The 18,962-nt window shown below is 39.5% G+C and overlaps 2 protein-coding genes across 2 annotated transcripts in view; both read left to right on the top strand.

Moving 5' to 3' along the window:
• The window catches only part of LOC110464068 (5-hydroxytryptamine receptor 1-like), a 43,066-nt gene extending 39,510 nt beyond the window's left edge, over positions 1 to 3,556 (top strand). Inside the window, exon 2 of the mRNA XM_021519094.1 lies at positions 2,260 to 3,556. Within this exon, the coding sequence (XP_021374769.1) occupies positions 2,260 to 2,948 (689 nt within the window). The 3' untranslated portion in view covers positions 2,949 to 3,556. The remainder of the gene's footprint in view (positions 1 to 2,259) is intronic.
• Positions 3,557 to 15,082: 11,526 nt separating this feature from the next.
• LOC110464064 (short-chain collagen C4-like) overlaps positions 15,083 to 18,962 on the top strand; it is a 9,269-nt gene continuing 5,389 nt past the window's right edge. Inside the window, exons 1-2 of the mRNA XM_021519085.1 lie at positions 15,083 to 15,360; positions 15,653 to 15,721. Coding sequence (XP_021374760.1) covers positions 15,120 to 15,360; positions 15,653 to 15,721 — 310 coding nt within the window. The 5' untranslated portion in view covers positions 15,083 to 15,119. The remainder of the gene's footprint in view (positions 15,361 to 15,652; positions 15,722 to 18,962) is intronic.

The raw sequence follows: 18,962 nt of genomic DNA on the forward strand, positions 1-18,962 counted from the left end.
CATCCCCGCGTCTCTCCATTTCTCTCCCTCTCTCCATCCCCGCGTCTCTCCATTTCTCTCCCTCTCTCCATCCCCGCGTCTCTCCATTTCTCTCCCTCTCTCCCGTCCCCGCGTTTCTCCATTTCTCTGTGTCCATTCTCCATCAGCGTTACAACATCCCGCGTTTGTCTATTTCTCTCCCACTCTCCATCAGCACTTCAACCTCCCCGCATCTCTCATTGGACTCCGAGATCACCTTCAAAAGATCAGTGTGTTCGATATAAGCATTATTTGAATATCAACACTATGGAATCGATGTTTTCTTCAGACCTTCATATATTAGAATTTACAAACAACGTGTAATAAAACACTAATTACTAGCCTGGTAGGGAAATAGTGTGTATCGTTCCCGATCACGTATACGTACAAACCAAAGGAACAGTTGTCCACGACCTTGGGCTTCGGACAATTTTATGATGGCCTTAACATCCCCGGGATACTATTTCAGACTTAGTGGTCTCCACCAGGGAAATATGTAAATCGGAAGAAGTCCGGATACTATTTCGGAAACAATAATCTCAGGAACAGCAAGTTTTATATTTATTCCATTTGTGAAAAGAAGTAAACAAACTTAAGTCGATTCCTCAGGGGCGTGATTGACGTATACTCTTGTATTTACAAGTAAACAATGCTATTAAAATACTTGAAGTTAAAAGTTAACATTTCCGTCAAATCATGACCATATATCTCTCTCCTGAAGTTCAGTAAGGGTTGTTTACCCATTTAGATTTATGTACTGCTACACTTACGCCTTTAACACTTGACTGTCGCATCGGCAACCTCGGGAGACTCGCTACGTACCATCAAAGTGTGCGAGGAACGAGCCACCCGAGGAGTTCCGAGTGTGGACACACCACACCAGAAGTCACGTGACGACGAAGTTAAGGATCCATGTCCCCGTGCAGACAAAACACTAGGGAATTCCATAGTAACGTCCCCTTAATTTTGCCATGGATATAACTGTAGCGCCGTAGCAGATTTTAGGCCAAAAGGCACTTCTCTAGACTTGGTTACTCACGTATTTACAAGGAAAGTTAAACAATCTGAGGTCCTGGGTTCGAATACCGCTCTTTGTCACTGATTTTTTCCGCTCAGAACATTAAAGTTGATTATTTTTTGCTAATTTCATCATATTTTATTTTGTCGTAAAATTCTTGCCAAGGTTTATTTTTCTTTTACAACATGATAAACAAAATATAAAGTCATGCCGGAATAAACAGTTTTCAATGTCTATTTACATGTATTGACAGAGGTACAAGGTTCTGTCAGAGGGATCAGATTAAACCCTTGATACGGATGTATTTGTTAAAATGTAGACGAAGCCATAAAAGTCTGCATTGATATCAAAAGATGGAACTACTAACATAACGTTAGTTAAAATGAAAAAAATTGGACTTTGTATCTTAATGTCATTATATATTTATTACCATAACATGTACGTGTGTGTACGGATGTCTCACAGTATCCCATATAAAACACAGCAGAGGTGACCGTTATAGGATGTGTTAGTATAACATCTGTACCACATTTGATTTTCATTAAAATATTTTGAAATCAACTGTAACTTGATTTTGCTAAAGATCCAAACCAATGCGTGTCCTGAGACTGTGTTACCACAACTTAACAAAGCAGTTTTTTTTTATTTCTATGAAATACATTTTCAATAAATAGACCAAGATTTTCAAACACTATGCCCGAGATTAAACCATCATGCGCAGTTTGATAGATCATTAAATCATTTAAAATGCGCCATGGTGTATTCTATGGAAATTCGGAATCCATTTAAAAGTTGGTTTTATGATAAGTAACTTCTTTTTCGAGAACTTGATTATAGTTTTGCCAATCAATCAAGTTAAATTGAAAATATTTAGCATTTTGTTGCACCCCCCCCCCCTGCCCCTGGTCCCTGGTCCCTCCCCAACCCTTCCAGACACTTGTTACGTGCGTTGCTCGTGATATCCACAGGGTGTGTAATATATCTGTAATTTGATGTGTACAGTAAGTTGCATTTCTTCACTAATTCAATTTACATATGATGTATCGTTGCTGTGATATAGCCGCAGACACGTGACTGATTACTTTTATCATTGTTTCGGTATCGTTGCTGTGATTTTGAAATGTCATGTTGTTAATATTCTGTTTATTATGAAAATTAAAACTGTTACCTTTAATTAAACAGAGTTGAGGTTTTTAAATCGTTGTGTGTTTGTCTACTTTCAGTTTGCACGGTTGTGGGTTTTCTTCAATTCTACTCTACAACGTTGTCCATTTCTAACCTGCTCGTACTGACCATTGACCGGTGGATCTCAGTGACCAAGCCATTGAAGTACACCCGCTTGATGACCAACAAGACGTCATATATGTGTATCGCGTTTATATGGATAGCAGTGTTCCTCATCGACATTCCCATGGTATTTCCGGCAGTGGGCCAGTTCCGGGACATGCGCAATGTGTATATATGTAGTCCGCAATGGCGGACAAACATGGCTTACACTTTTGTGTTGGTTGCGGTGTATTTACTGCCCTCGTTCACAATGGTCTTTGTTCTCAATCTGCGACTCTTCTGTCTCTCTCGCAAACACCGCCGCAAAATGAATATCATCGAAAGACAAACGCAGTCAGGCAATCAAGTTTCATCGATGAAATCTAAAATTGTCATATTTACAATAGTATTGACGTTCGAGATCTCGTGGATACCCTACTTTATAGTGGAGATCATTCGTCTGTTTGATTTAACGGTCGTAAACGATTACATCTTGTTCGCGGTCTCGTGGATCGCAGTGAGTAACAGTTTCATGAACTCAGTGATATACACGTGTTTGAACCGGAAATTCCGGGAAGGGATCAGGATTTTGTTCAAGTGTCAGAAACAACCGGATTACATCATGAACATGGAGAGTTTGTTATGACAGAGGTCTATACGGGAGAATGACAACGGCAACTCGTTGGTTTTCCGACCCGAAACTTATATCTGATGTGTCAGCTACAATGCAGTTATATGTGAGGACTCGTAAGACCACTCTTGGGCGCGAGGTCACCGGTTCGAATTTCGGCCTGATGCGTTCCATATCAATAACGGGCACCTTATGTAAATACCGGATGTGACGTCACACACCAGGGATGCTCTTCTGATAAAGTCTCGTGATGTATTCATGAAATTAACATATGCATTACTTTGACATGACGTCAAAACAATCAAGGGGTAGGATCTCAAGGATGAACAATGTTCAAACTTGTGTTGATGTGATATTTCTTTACGCTATGAAAGTCCGTTTCAAAACATTTTTGGTACAAAACTTGTAAAAAAACCTAAACAATGCATTAATTATATTTCATTTGATACCAATGTTCAGACCATCAAGATTAACCGAAACAGATAATTCGCACGAGCAAGGTTCCAGACAATAAAGTAGGCTCCACAAACTCCATATTCACACTAACGAAGTGTCCGGACTAACAAGGTTCTACTGTACTCACAAACCAAAGTGTCCAGACTAACAAGATTCCACTGTACACACAAACCAAACTGTCCAGACTAACAAGATTCCACTGTACACACAAACCAAAGTGTCCAAACTAACAATGTTCTACTGTACACTCAAACCAGACTAACAAGGTTCTACTGTACACACAAACCAAAGTGTCCAGACTAACAAGATTCCACTGTACACACAAACCAAAGTGTCCAGACTAACGAAGTTCTACTGTACACTCAAACCAGACTAACAAGGTTCTACTGAACACACAAACCAAAGTGTCCAGACTAACAAGGTTACACTATACACACAAACCAAAGTGTCCAGACTAACAAGGTTCCACTGTACACACAAACCAAAGTGTCCAGACTAACAAGGTTACACTATACACACAAACCAAAGTGTCCAGACTAACAAGGTCCTACGTATACTGTACACACAAACCAAAGTGTCCAGTCTAACGAGGCTATACTGTACACACAATCAAAAGTGTCCGGTCCGGACTAACAAGGTTCTACTGTACATACAAACCAAAGTGTCCCGTCTAACAAGGCTATACTGTACACACAAACAAAAGTGTCCGGTCCGGACTAACAAGGTTCTACTGTACATACAAACAAAAGTGTCCGGACTAACAAGGTTCTACTGTACATAAAAACCAAAGTGTCCAGACTAACAAGGTTCTACTGTACACACAAATCAAAGTGTCCAGACTAACAAGGTTCTATTGTACACACAAACCAAAGTGTCTAGACTAACAAGGTTATATTGCCCACACAAACCAAAGTGTCCAGACTAACAAGGTTCCACTGTACACACAAACCAAAGTGTCCAGACTAACAAGGCTATACTGTACACACAAACGAAAGTGTCCGGACTAACAAGGTTCTACTGTACATACAAACCAAAGTGTCCATACTGACAAGGTTCTACTGTACATACAAACCAAAGTGTCCAGACTAACAAGGTTATATTGCACACACAAACCAAAGTGTCCAGACTAACAAGGTTAAACTGTACACACAAACCAAAGTGTCCAGACTGACAAGGTTCTACTGTACACACAAACCAAAGTGTCCGGACTAACAAGGTTCTACTGTACAGACAAACAAAAGTGTCCAGACTAACAAGGTTATACTGTACACACAAACCAAAGTGTCCAGCCTAACATGGTTCTACTGTACACACAAACCAAAGTGTCCAGACTAACATGGTTCTACTGTACACACAAACAAAAGTGTCCAGACTAACAAGGTTCTTCTGTACACACGAACCAAAGACACCGCACTAACAAGGTTATATTGCACACACAAATCAAAGTGTCCAGTCTAGCAAGGCTATACTGTACACACAAACCAAAGTGTCCAGACTAACAAGGTTCTACTGTACAAACAAACCAAAGCCACCGGACTAACAATGTTCTACTGTACATATAAACCAAAGTGTCCAGACTAACACGATTATACTGTACACACAAACCAAAGTGTCCGGACTAACAAGGTTCCACTGTAAACACAAACCAAAGTGTCCAGACTAACAAGGTTCTACTGTGCACACAAATCAAAGTGTCCGGACTAACAAGGTTCCACTGTAAACACAAACCAAAGTCACCGGACTAACAAGGTTATCCTGTACATACAAACAAAAGTGTCCAGACTAACAAGGTTCTTCTGTACACACAAACCAAAGTGTCCAGACTAACAAGGTTCTACTGTGCACACACATCAAAGTGTCCAGACTAACACGGTTCTAATGTACACACACATCAAAGTGTCCAGACTAACAAGGTTCTACTGTACACAAACACCAAAGTCACCGGACTAACAAGGTTCTACGGTACACACAAACCAAAGTATCCAGACTAACATGGTTCTACTATTGTACACACAAACCAAAGTGTCCAGACTAACAAGGTTCTACTGTACACACACATCAAAGTGTCCAGACTAACACGGTTCTAATGTATACACACACTAAAGTCACCGGACTAACAAGGTAATACTGTACACACGAAAAAAAGTGTCCAGACTAACAAGGTTCTACTGTACACATAAATCAAAGTGTCCTGACAAATAAGGTTCTACTGTACACAAACACCAAAGTCACCGGACTAACAAGGTTCTACTGTACACACAAACCAAAGTGTCCAGCCTAACATGGTTCTACTGTACACACAAACCAAAGTGTCCAGACTAACAAGGTTCTACTGTACACACACATCAAAGTGTCCAGACTAACACGGTTCTACTGTATACACACACTAAAGTCACCGGACTAACAAGGTAATACTGTACACACAAACCAAAGTGTCCAAACTAACAATGTTTTACTGTACACACACACGAAAGTGTCCAGACTAACAAGGTTCCATTGTAAACACAAACCAAAGTGATTAGAATAACAACACACAAACCAAAGTTTCTGGACTTACAGGATTACACAATACACTCAAAGTATCCCGTACAAAGTTCCATCTTACAGCGTTCCACTGTGCACATATAACCAACGTGTCCAGTTTAAGAAAAGTCCACCTACTGTAGAACATGTAACTAATGTATCCAAACTAATAAGATTTTCTGGAAAAACCTGAAGAGTGTGCAGACAAGCAAGGTTTCAAATAGCGTCCTTTTATAACGGTACATTGTTGTATGTCCTAAGAATTGATGGTGAAGTTTTAAAACGTTTGATTTTTAAGATCGTCTTATATTGGATTGTTTACTATAGAGGCGTATTCGTGTACAGGAAAACCTGATGTCTTGTTTACCTTCACAAGTAGAAACACGGGTACGATTCATTCTATTTCAGCAGACCTCATTAATCTCACAAGCTAGTTAAGGAGGCATCAACAGTTCGACACATCTCGGCTTTTTCCGGTTACTTATTCTTACGGACTCTGCCGAGTCAGGTATGACGAGTGACTCAAACACAGACATTCATATTTTTGATTTTTTTATTGATATTTTTAAGTTGAATCAAATTTTTAATTTGACCTTACTCATATGTTGGATGTTGTAATAGAAGTACGTGTACTTCGACGCTGCGGCCTCATGTTCGTTTGTCAGAGATCGTTTGTTATTTCGTATGTTTTTTATTTCCTTCTTTGTTTTTATTTTATATTAAAACTTGTTATTTTAAATACTGTGGTTTTGTGTCTTTGGTTTCGAGACAACTACACAAAAGCAATTTATTTAAGAGTATACGACAGTTAATCAATGTTAGTGCTCGTCTGTCAGGTTTCCATTTATAAATCTATTCATAATACCCATCTACAAACAACATCGTATCTGATTGGATGATATTAATCACATGACGGGGAAATAAAACGTCGTGTTTTGCCTTATTTGCTCGATTTTCCCTGCTAATACTTTTCTTTATTCGGGCCTCTATGGAAAAATAATCAAGAAGTGTCACAACTGAGGTCTGAGTTAGTAAAACAGAGGACAGCAATGCATCGTGGCCTAATAACCTTTATTGGTAGAGTTTATTAAAAAAAATGTATTGCCCTTATATTAGGGAAACATGACTTTTTGTTTCCTATCAATTAATTACGGTTCATTTAGAGAAATAAAGATATTTTTTTGAAGCAGCAAATACAATTAATGTATAATTATCGTCGTAAACAGATTTTAATTTGAAATGTTGCCAACATACGGTCACACCTGCTGGGACACCTGTGTTACAATGTCACTTATGAAAAGGAACCTTCTGTGTTAAGGGGCGACATGTGGTAACAGATCACCTGTGTTAACAGATCACCTGTGTTTACAGACAACCTGTGTTAAATGGAGATATGTGTTAAGGGGCGACATGTGGAAAGCAGTGACGTGTACTAAGGGACAACTTGTTGTAACAGATCACCTTTTTTAAAGGACCCTCTGCGTAAACAGTTCACCTGTGTTTACAGACAACCTGTGTTAACAGATCACCTGTGTTAACAGATCACCTGTACTAAAGGACCATCTGCGTTAACAGATCACCTGTGTTTACAGACAACCTGTGTTAACAGATCACCTGTGTTAAAGGACCATCTGCGTTAAAAGATCACCTGTGTTTGCTGACAACCTGTATTAACAGATCACCTGTATTAAAGGACCATCTGCGTTAACAGATCATCTGTGTTTACAGACAACATGTGTTAAAGGACCACATTTGTTTTGGGTTTATCCTGCGTTAACGGACCACTTGTGTTAATAGACCACCTGTGTTAAAGGACCACCTATGTTAACAGACAACTTGTGTTAACAGACCGCCTACAATAAGAGAGTTGTCTCAGATTACACGTTTGTCTATGTAAGTGATTAGATATTACTAGAATGGAACGCGGGACAGTTTGTGCTTATGTCTATCAAAACATTATCATCAATTAAACAAGCGATGAAAAGCACCACAGCTAGATATACAAAAAATATAATTCAGTATCTTAAATTATGTCAACAACCAAGATTAAAATACACCAGTGTCACTCATTAAGGACTAGGCGAATCCTCCCCTATCTTGAGTGTGTGACAAAACAATCTCCAACCCAACGGAAGTTGCACAACAAAATAATCGCCTTGAGGAAAATATTCATTGAAGGGGATAATCCTATGACTCTTTTCCGGCGAAAACCGAAATCACACCTACCAGCTTTAGGTCTGTAAAGGCAAGGATAAAAATATAGTACATATACTATAGCATCATAAGACAAGGACAAACAAACTACAGCGTCAACAAACAACGACAAACAGACCACAGCGTCAACAAACAACGACAAACAGACCACAGCGTCAACAAACAACGACAAACAAACCACAGCGTTAACACACAATGACAAACAAACCACATCGTCAACACACAATGACAAACAAACCACAGCGTCAACAAACAACGACAAACAAACCAAAGCGTCAACAAACAACGACAAACAAACCACAGCGTCAACAAACATCGACAAACAAACCACAGCGACAACAAACAACGACAAACAAACCACAGCGTCAACCAACAACGACAAACATACCACAGCGTCGACAAACAACGACAAACAAACCACAGCGTCAACAAACAACGACAAACAAACCACAGCGACAACAAACAACGACAAACAGCCCACAGCGTCAACAAACAATGACAAACAAACCACAGCGACAACAAACAACGACAAACAAACCAAAGCGTCAACACACAATGATAAACAAACCACAGCGTCAACACACAATGACAAACAAACCAAAACGTCAACAAACAACGACAAACAAACCACAGCGTTAACACACAATGACAAACAAACCACAGCGTTAACACACAATGACAAACAAACCACAGCGTCAACAAACAACGACAAACAAACCACAGCGTCAACAAACAAACTACAGCGTCAACAAACAACGACAAACAAACCAAAGCGTCAACACACAATGACAAACAAACCACAGCGTCAACACACAATGACAAACAAACCACAGCGTTAACACACAATGACAAACAAACCAAAACGTCAACAAACAATGACAAACAAACCACAGCGTCAACAAACAACGACAAATAAACCACAGCGTCAACAAACAATGACAAACAAACCAAATCGTCAACAAATAATGACAAACAAACCACAGCGTCTATAAACAATGACAAACAAACCACAGCGACAACAAACAACGACACACAGACCACAGCGTCAACAAACAATGACAAACAAACCACAGTGACAACAAACAACGACAAACAAACCACAGCGTCAGCAAACAATGACAAACAAACCACAGCGTCAACATACAATGACAAACAAACCACAGCGTCAACAAACAACGACAAACCGACCACTGCGGTAACACACAATAACAAACAAACCACAGCGTTAACACACAATGACAAACAACCCAAAACGTCAACAAACAATGACAAACAAACCACAGCGCCAACAAACAATGACAAACAAACCACAGCCTCAACAAACAACGACAAACAGACCACAGCGTCAACAACCAATGACAAACAAACCACAGCGACAACAAACAACGACAAAAAGACCACAGCGTCAACAAACAATGACAAACAAACCACAGTGACAACAAACAACGACAAACAAACCACAGCGTCACCAAACAACGACAAACAGACCACAGCGTGAACAAACAACGACAAACAAATCACAGCGTCAACATACAATGACAAACAAACCACAGCGTCAACAAACAATGACAAAAAAACCACAGCGTCAATAAATAATGACAAACAAACCACAGCGTCAACAAACAATGACAAAAAAACCACAGCGTCAATAAATAATGACAAACAAACCACAGCGTCAACAAACAACGACAAACCGACCACTGCGGTAACACACAATAACAAACAAACCACAGCGTTAACACACAATGACAAACAAACCACAGCGTCAACAAACAACGACAAATAAACCACAGCGTCAACAAACAATGACAAACAAACCACTGCGACAACAAACAACGACAAACAGACCACAGCGTCAACAACCAATGACAAACAAACCACAGCGACAACAAACAACGACAAAAAGACCACAGCGTCAACAAACAATGACAAACAAACTACAGCGTCAACAAACAATGACAAACAAACCAAAGCGTCAACAAAAAATGACAAACAAACCACAGCGTCTATAAACAATGACAAACAAACCACAGCGTTAACACACAATGACAAACAAACCAAAACGTCAACAAACAATGACAAACAACCCACAGCGTCAACAAACAACGACAAACAAACCAAAGCGTCAACACACAATGACAAACAAACCACAGCGTTACCAAACAATGACAAACAAACCACAGCGTCAACAACCAACGACAAACAAACCAAAGCGTCAACAAACAACGACAAACAAACCACAGCGTTAACAAACAACGACAAACAAACCACAACGTCAACAAACAACGACAAACAAACCACAGCGTCAACAAAAAATGACAAACAAACCACAGCGTCAACAAACAAACTACAGCGTCAACAAACAACGACAAACAAACCACAGCGTTAACAAACAACGACAAACAAACCACAGCGCCAACAAACAACGACAAACAAACCACAGCGTTAACACACAATGACAAACAACCCAAAACGTCAACAAACAATGACAAACAAACCACAGCGTTAACACACAACGACAAACAAACCAAAGCGTCAGCTAGACTGATCATGTACCACGCTCAATTTGTGAAGGAAACGTCTACAACATAAACTGATTTAAAGTTAGGGATGTGCCAGTGGAGTTGGGGTTCCGGGACGAGTACAATTTCAAGATCTAACTTACCAGATTTAAATCTGGCTTAATAACTGAAATATATGACAGAGTTAACCTGCGATCAGAGTATATATAACGCGTATAGTACAGTTATTGCAAATGATGCAAAAATACGTACACGACAACAGATAACAAACGTAACTTAGATATCAATGACAGTAGAGTAACCATTAGTTTTCTAACACAAAAGGTCGCGTGTAACAAGCTAAGAAATGTGGCATAGTCTGTAACGAGTGTACAAAGGGACGTAACTCTCCCTGTATTCCTTACACTATTCTCGGCGGACCTATTGCTGTAGCGTCCCAAGACAATGTCCCGGAGTATGGACCAACACTCTATGGCTACTCACACGAGTAAGACTAATGTGTTAACACGAGTAAGACTAATGTGTTAACACGAGTAAGACTAATGTGTTAACACGAGTAAGACTAATGTGTTAACACGAGTAAGACTAATGTGTTAACACGAGTAAGACTAATGTGTTAACACGAGTAAGACTAATGTGTTAACACGAGTAAGACTAATGTGTTAACACGAGTAAGACTAATGTGTTAACACGAGTAAGACTAATGTGTTAACACGAGTAAGACTAATGTGTTAACACGAGTAAGACTAATGTGTTAACACGAGTAAGACTAATGTGTTAACACGAGTAAGACTAATGTGTTAACACGAGTAAGACTAATGTGTTAACACGAGTAAGACTAATGTGTTAACACGAGTAAGACTAATGTGTTAACAGCAGTAAGACTAATATGTTAACACGAGTAAGACTAATGTTTTAACACGAGTAAGACTAATGTGTTAACACGAGTAAGACTAATGTGTTAACAGCAATAAGCAGTGACATTAACAGAGAATTTGGCTGAGGACAAGACACTGCTCTACACAAATCTTCTATGCTGTTTCCTCTTTTATAGCAAAATTCAGCGGGGAATTTCTGTCAGAAAGCGCTTGTACATTGTACACAAACACAGAAGTGGTTTAGAGCCATAGGCATCCCTCTAGTCAAGCTATCCACACCTTCATGGAAGAACGTTGTCGATGACAACATTAATAAACAAACCCATATAATATGCAAAAAAAATGAAAAAGATTGCGCATAGCTCCAACAGGATATATTTTTACTACACAAGTGGTCAGAAATCTGGCAACTACGACGAATGCAAAATGATGCGATTCAAATATACACAGGATGAACTTTTGCCGCCATTACTTTTTTTAAAAGGATATTGTAGTCACCATAAATAATAAACTAACATCTGACAAACATAAATGGGAAAAGGTTAATAAAGCAAAATATAGTATAGGATTATTGCCGAGAACAATGGAATATATGAACATTAATAGTTTTAAATTGTTATAAACGTCATTAGTAAGAACTCTTACTGAATACGCAAGCCAAGTATGGTGCTCTGATTTATAAAAAAAAAACCAAGTAATAGCGATTGAAAATGTTCAACGTCGAATGATGAAACAAGTACCAGGACTTTCAAACTTATCATATACGGAACGTTTGCAGAATTGATATTACCGACATTAGCGTAAAGAAGATCACGTGGTGATATGATAGACGTGCATACAAACTCCGGAAAATATGACACAGAAGTGGCAGACTTATTTACAGTAATAGAAGGCTCAAATACTCGAGGTCATAACCTTAAAATGGTTAAAGAGTATTCGAGGTTAAAAATAAGAAGATGTTCGCTCACACAAAGAACTGTTGAAATGTGGAACAACCTCCCGCCAAAGGTAGTGAACGCAATGGCAGTTAAAAATCAACATTTTTTTTTTTATTGTTTTAATGTAAAAAAAACCCAAAAAAACTATGAACTATGCAACTATTATAATAAAATCATGTAAATCTGGAACATATTTAATGTATTTTGTCAGAATTAACACATTAATGTCGTATAACCCACCTGCTTTTGTAACCTGGCTACATTGGTATTGTAACCTTCAATGTAATTGTAGTTAAATATTTTCGGTTTATCCTTAACTAGATGATTGGTCCTCATCTTCCGGTTCATCAACACATTCCAAACGGTGTGCTTAGCTTGGATAACAACAAATGGATGGCTCTGTAGTGAGCGCGGGGCCAATGCCTCGACGGGCAGGTCAAAGGGTTTCGGCAGAAGTTGTATCTGCGACAACTAGAACCGGGGGTTTACTAGTGGGTACAAGTGTACACACACAGCACCCACCTACCTCGGACAGTCGTAAACATCCCACTCAGACCACTATATTACATTTCAAATAACTTATTTAACCAAATTTTAAATTCCTCGAATATTGCTAAAACCATGCTGACGCAGTCATAACAAATTTGTAGATTGAAGCAGATTTAAAATTTGAGTTAAAATCTTTAGAAGATTTAGGCATGACTGGCATATCGAAAAGAGGACTGTAGAAGTTAATGGTATGAGCACAGGGACCTGATAATTTGTTACAGTTATATTTCGACCTAAACTACGGTGTTCAGAGTAATTTTAAATGGTTTAGATCGACTTCCCAATGATCTTATATGATCATTGAGGGTGTCATTTTACCGAAAGTCGATATAAACCCCTATAACATCCTAAATTACTCTTAACACCTTAGTTTAGGTCCAAATATAGCTGTAACAAATTCTCAGATCCCTGTGGGTATGAGGTGTTAGCTGTTCTCTAGGTTGTGATACCGACGGTGATCACCAGGCATCAGTAGAACGGAGATGACACATATGGAGTAGATCAATTGTTTAGGGTAAACAATAAATGCACTTTTCCTATTTCAAATCATGTTTTAAATGTCAGGGTAACGTATACATAGCATCTATTATTCATGGGTATCCATAGTTCCATGTAAGTAGTTCTGAAAAGGTTGAGTTTTCTTGACAAAACTTCAAATGATACACGTGTACCTGATATACATGTATGTACACTTCAGTTCATCCTCAAAATTCCATTGCGGTGCACGTGGTGGCCAAGTGATTAAGACGTCTGACATTCTGATACCACTAGCCCTCCACCACTGGGTCGCGGGTACGAGACCTACGTGGGGCAGTCGCCAGGTACTGGCCGTAGGTCGGTGGTTTTTCTCCGGGAACTCCGGCTTTCCTCCACCATCAAAACCTGGCACGACCTTAAAAGACCTCTAACTTCCTTCGCCTCCTTGGAACATGTCATATCTTATAGATATTATCGTGTTTAGTCTGCACTAAACCCAACAGCACACACAGGTTATACTCTGCTATTTTTTTTTGTCGATAAAATAACAAACACTTAAATTGTCGAAAATGAGCATTTATTCTGAATGCCAGAAATCGAACATATGTATACATATTTGTGTTGATTTTTATAATAGGGTGTACAATGAACCAAAAAAGATGGGGCTTGCTTCAAAATAAACGCCATTTGTAATTAAAAGATGTACAACAAATGAACCAAAATTTAGAACAAAGATGTGAAACAATTACATATTTACACAATAGTACATAAAGGTGGATACAAATTAGGGGAGGAGGAGGGCAACTGATTTTTTAAGTTGATTTTTCAAAATGTCAGCATGGAAAAAAAATATCTGCACAGGTCACGTGACTTTAGTACACCAAAACATCACGTGACTACTTCTTTAGGGATGGACTAGTTTAAAAAAACGGAAAGTTATTCTCCATCCGGAACCAACAAAATATAACAAATAAAAATATCATATACTAACCAGATAATATAAATTACTTTATGCATTGCATAAATACAATTATATTATCGTGTTTAGTCTGCACTAAACCCAACAGCACACACAGGTTATACTCTGCTATTTTTTTTGTCGATAAAATAACAAACACTTAAATTGTCGAAAATGAGCATTTATTCTATATCAATGGCAAGGGATTAGCTATTTGATTGGTTTAAAGTGAAAAAAACTGACAAATCGCTACGATGATACTGATAGCCTTTGAAGATTACAGAGGAGCGACACCCGACTTAACGCCAGTCAATTTTACCGTTACAATGCCGCGCGATCAAATGCACAAGAGCCTTCGACTATGTCATAAAAATACTCCAGGGGTGCAGAGAACGTGAGCGTAACCCCTGGAATTTCAAGGATGATGTTAATTGTACATTAACAAAGTTTTGCCGACAATTCTCAATAATTCTACTAACATTACCACGTCCCAAAATGTATGTTTGGATTTAAATCTTAAATAAAGTCTAATTATAGTACGTTTAGTACCGCTTAACCTACGAACACAATCCAAATATGGGTTATCTCCATTCGATTTCAGGGCAAGCGTTATAGAATCACTGTGGTACGAGATAAAGCGAGATTTGGGGTCGTGGTAACTTTATTAAACCATGACAGCTCCAAGTATGAGGACAGTTTATTTTGCGTTTTTAGTTATATATAAGCTTGACGTATGTGTCCAGTCGGCGGATACGGGAAAGCTGGACAAGCGTATACTACTGAGTGACCCAGAGTATGTCCAACAACAGCTTACCCATCTACAGGCCGAACTACAGAGTCTACAGGTAACGGTCCTGACCCAGACAAGCGAGATCTCCTCCCTCAGACAACAGATGGCACAGACACGTCCAGGTAATGTTTACACAAGTCTTCTTAAAAGGCGCAAATATATATATATATATGTGTGTGTGTGTGTGTGTGTGTGTGTGTGTGTGTGTTACGTTCATCTTTTGAAACCTTGTCATACTGGCATGTAATATTACTGATAAGAGTTTAATTTCATTGTCAACCCAATCATGTCCGGTGCATTAAACTGGGTATATTTCGTGGTTTAATTCCACCCTTGTTTATATCAGACAAACAAACACGACACTTCACAACTGCAGGGGTTTATGTTTTATCCTTTGCTGTTTTTCACTTCCAGGAGGAGTTACATTTGTTAGATGGGGGAGAACTGACTGTCCAGTTAACATCACTGATCTCGTCTATTCCGGTACGTCGAATAATTAAAAGCAACTCATTGAACATGTATATCGAGTCCAATCATTGATTGAGCACAAGTGATATTAACAATACCAACGCCCTCTTGTCCAACAATAACAACGCCCTCTCCTTCAACAATAACAACGTCATACCCTTCAACAATAACAACGCCCTTTCCTTCAACAATAACAACGCCCTCTCCCCTAACAATAACAACGTCCCCACGTACAACAATAACAACGCACTATCATTCAACAATAACAACGCCCTCTCTATCAACAATAACAACGCTCTTTCCTTCACAATAACAACGACCTCTCCTTCAACAATTAGAACGTCCGTCCTTCAACAATAACGGCCTCTCCTACAACAATAACAACGCCCTCTCCTTCAACAATAACGGCCTCTCCTACAACAATAACAACGCCCTCCCCTGCAACAATAACAACGCCATTTCCTCCAACAATAATAACGCCCTCTACTATGACAATAACAAAGCTCTCTCCTCCAACAACAACAACACCATCTCGTACAACAATAACAACACCCTCTCCTCCACCAATAACAACGCCCTTTCCTTCAACAATAATAACGCCCTCTCCTCCAACAATAATAACGCCCTCTACTATGACAATAACAACGCTCTCTCCTCCAACAACAACAACACCATCTCGTACAACAATAACAACACCCTCTCCTCCACCAATAACAACGCCCTTTCCTACAGCTATAACAACGCCCTCTCCTCCAACAATAACAACTCCTTCGCTTCCAACAATAACAACTCTCTTTCCTTCAACAATAACAACGTCCTCACGTACAACAATAACAACGTCCTCTAATCTAACAATAATTACGCCATTGTCTTCAACATTTACAACGTCCTCTAATCTAACAATAACAACGCCATTGTCTTCAACAATAACAACGTCCTCTAATCTAACAATAATAACGCCCTTTCCTCTAACAATAACAACGCTCTTTTCTTCAACAATAACAACGCCTTCTCCTCTAACAATAACAACTCCCTTTTCTTCAACAATTACAACGACCTCTCAATCAACAATAACAATGCCCTCTCCACCAACAATAACAACACCCTCTCCCCCACCAATAACAACGCCCTCTCCTTCAACAATAACAACGCCCTCTCCTACAGCAATAACAACGCCCCCTCCTCCAACAATAACAATGCCCACTCCTTCAACAATAGCAATGCCCTCTCCTCCAACAATAACAACACCCTCTCCTCCGCCAATAACAACGCCCTCTCCTTCAACAATAACAATGCCCTCTCCTCCAACAATAACAACACCCTCTCCTCCGCCAATAACAACGCCCTCTCCTTCAACAATAACAACGCCCTCTCCTACAGCATTAACAACGCTCTCTCCTCCAGCAATAACAACGCCCCCTCCTCCAACAATAACAATGCCCACTCCTTCAACAATAGCAATGCCCTCTCCTCCAACAATAACAACACCCTCTCCTCCGCCAATAACAACGCCCTCTCCTTCAACAATAACAATGCCCTCTCCTCCAACAATAACAACGCTTTCTCCTACAACAATAACAACGGCCTCTCCTACAGCAATAACAACGCCCTCTCCTCCAACAATAACAATGCCCTCTCCTCCAACAATAACAACGCTTTCTCCTACAACAATAACAACGGCCTCTCCTACAGCAATAACAACGTCCTCTCCTATAACAATAACAACACCATCTTGTACAACAATAACACCTCCCTCTTCCCCAACAATAATAACGGCCTCTCCTTCAACAATAACAACGCCTTCGCTTCCAACAATATACAACGCCTTCACGTACAACAATAACAACGTCCTCACGTACAACAATAACAACGTCCTCTAATCTAACAATAACAACGCCATTTTCTTCAACAATAACAAAGCCCTCTCTTTCCAAAGTAACCAAGCCCTTTCATTCAACAATAACAACGCCATCTCGTACAACAATAACAACGCCCTCTCCTCCAACATTCAATAACAATAACAGCGATCTTTCCTACAACAGTAACAACACCCTCTCATTCAACAATAACAACGCCCTCTCCTCAAACTTTAAAAACGCCATCTCCTTCAACAATAACAACACCCTCTCCTTCAACAATAATAATTCCCTTCTTCTCCAACAATGATAACTCCCTTTTCGTCAACAATAACAACGCCCTCTCTTCCAACAACAACAACACCCTTTCTTCCAACAATAGCAACGCCCTTTTCTTCCAACAATAACAACGCCTTCTCCTCTAACAATAGCAACTCCATTTTCTTCAACAATTACAACGACCTCTTTTTCAACAGTAACAATGCACTATCATTAAACAATAACAACGGCCTCTCGATCAACAATAACAAAGCTCTTTCCTTCACAATAACAACGCCTTCTCCTCCAACAATAATAACGGCCTCTCCTCTAAAAATAACAACGCCCTCTCCTCCAACAATAACAACACCCTCTCCTCCACCAATAACAACGCCCTTTCCTTCACGATAATAACGCCCTCTCCTCCAACAATAACAACGCCCTCTCCATCCACAATAACAACGCTCTCTCCTACAACAACAACAACACCATTTCGTAGGACAATAACAACGCCCTCTCCTTCAACAATAACAACGTCGTTTCCTCCAATAATAACAACGTCCTTTATTCCATCAATGAAAACACCCTATCTTCCAACAATAACAACACCATCTCGTACAACAATAACAACGACCTCTCCTCCAACAATAATAACGCCCTACAATAACAACGCCTTTTCCTTCAACAATAACAACGGCCTCCCCTACAGCAATAACAACGCCCTCTCCTCCAACAATAACAACGCCCTCTCCATCAACAATAACAACGCTCTTTCCTTCACAATAACAACGCCCTCTCTTCAACAATAACAACGCCTTTTTTCCCCAACAATAACAACGCCTTCTCCTCTAACAATAACAACGCCATCTCGTACAACAATAACAACGCCATCTCGTACAACAATAGCAACACCATCTCGTACAACAATGACAACGCCTTCTCGTACAACAATAACAACGCCATCTTGTACAACAATAACAACGCCCTCTCTTTCAAAAGTATCCAAGCCTTATCATTCAACAAGAACAACGCCATCTCGTGCAACAATAACAACGCCATCTCGTACAACAATAGCAACACCATCTCGTACAACAATGACAACGCCTTCTCGTACAACAATAACAACGCCATCTTGTACAACA

Source organism: Mizuhopecten yessoensis, unplaced genomic scaffold, assembly GCF_002113885.1.
Source record: "Mizuhopecten yessoensis strain PY_sf001 unplaced genomic scaffold, ASM211388v2 scaffold10953, whole genome shotgun sequence".
Lineage (NCBI taxonomy): Eukaryota > Metazoa > Mollusca > Bivalvia > Pectinida > Pectinidae > Mizuhopecten > Mizuhopecten yessoensis.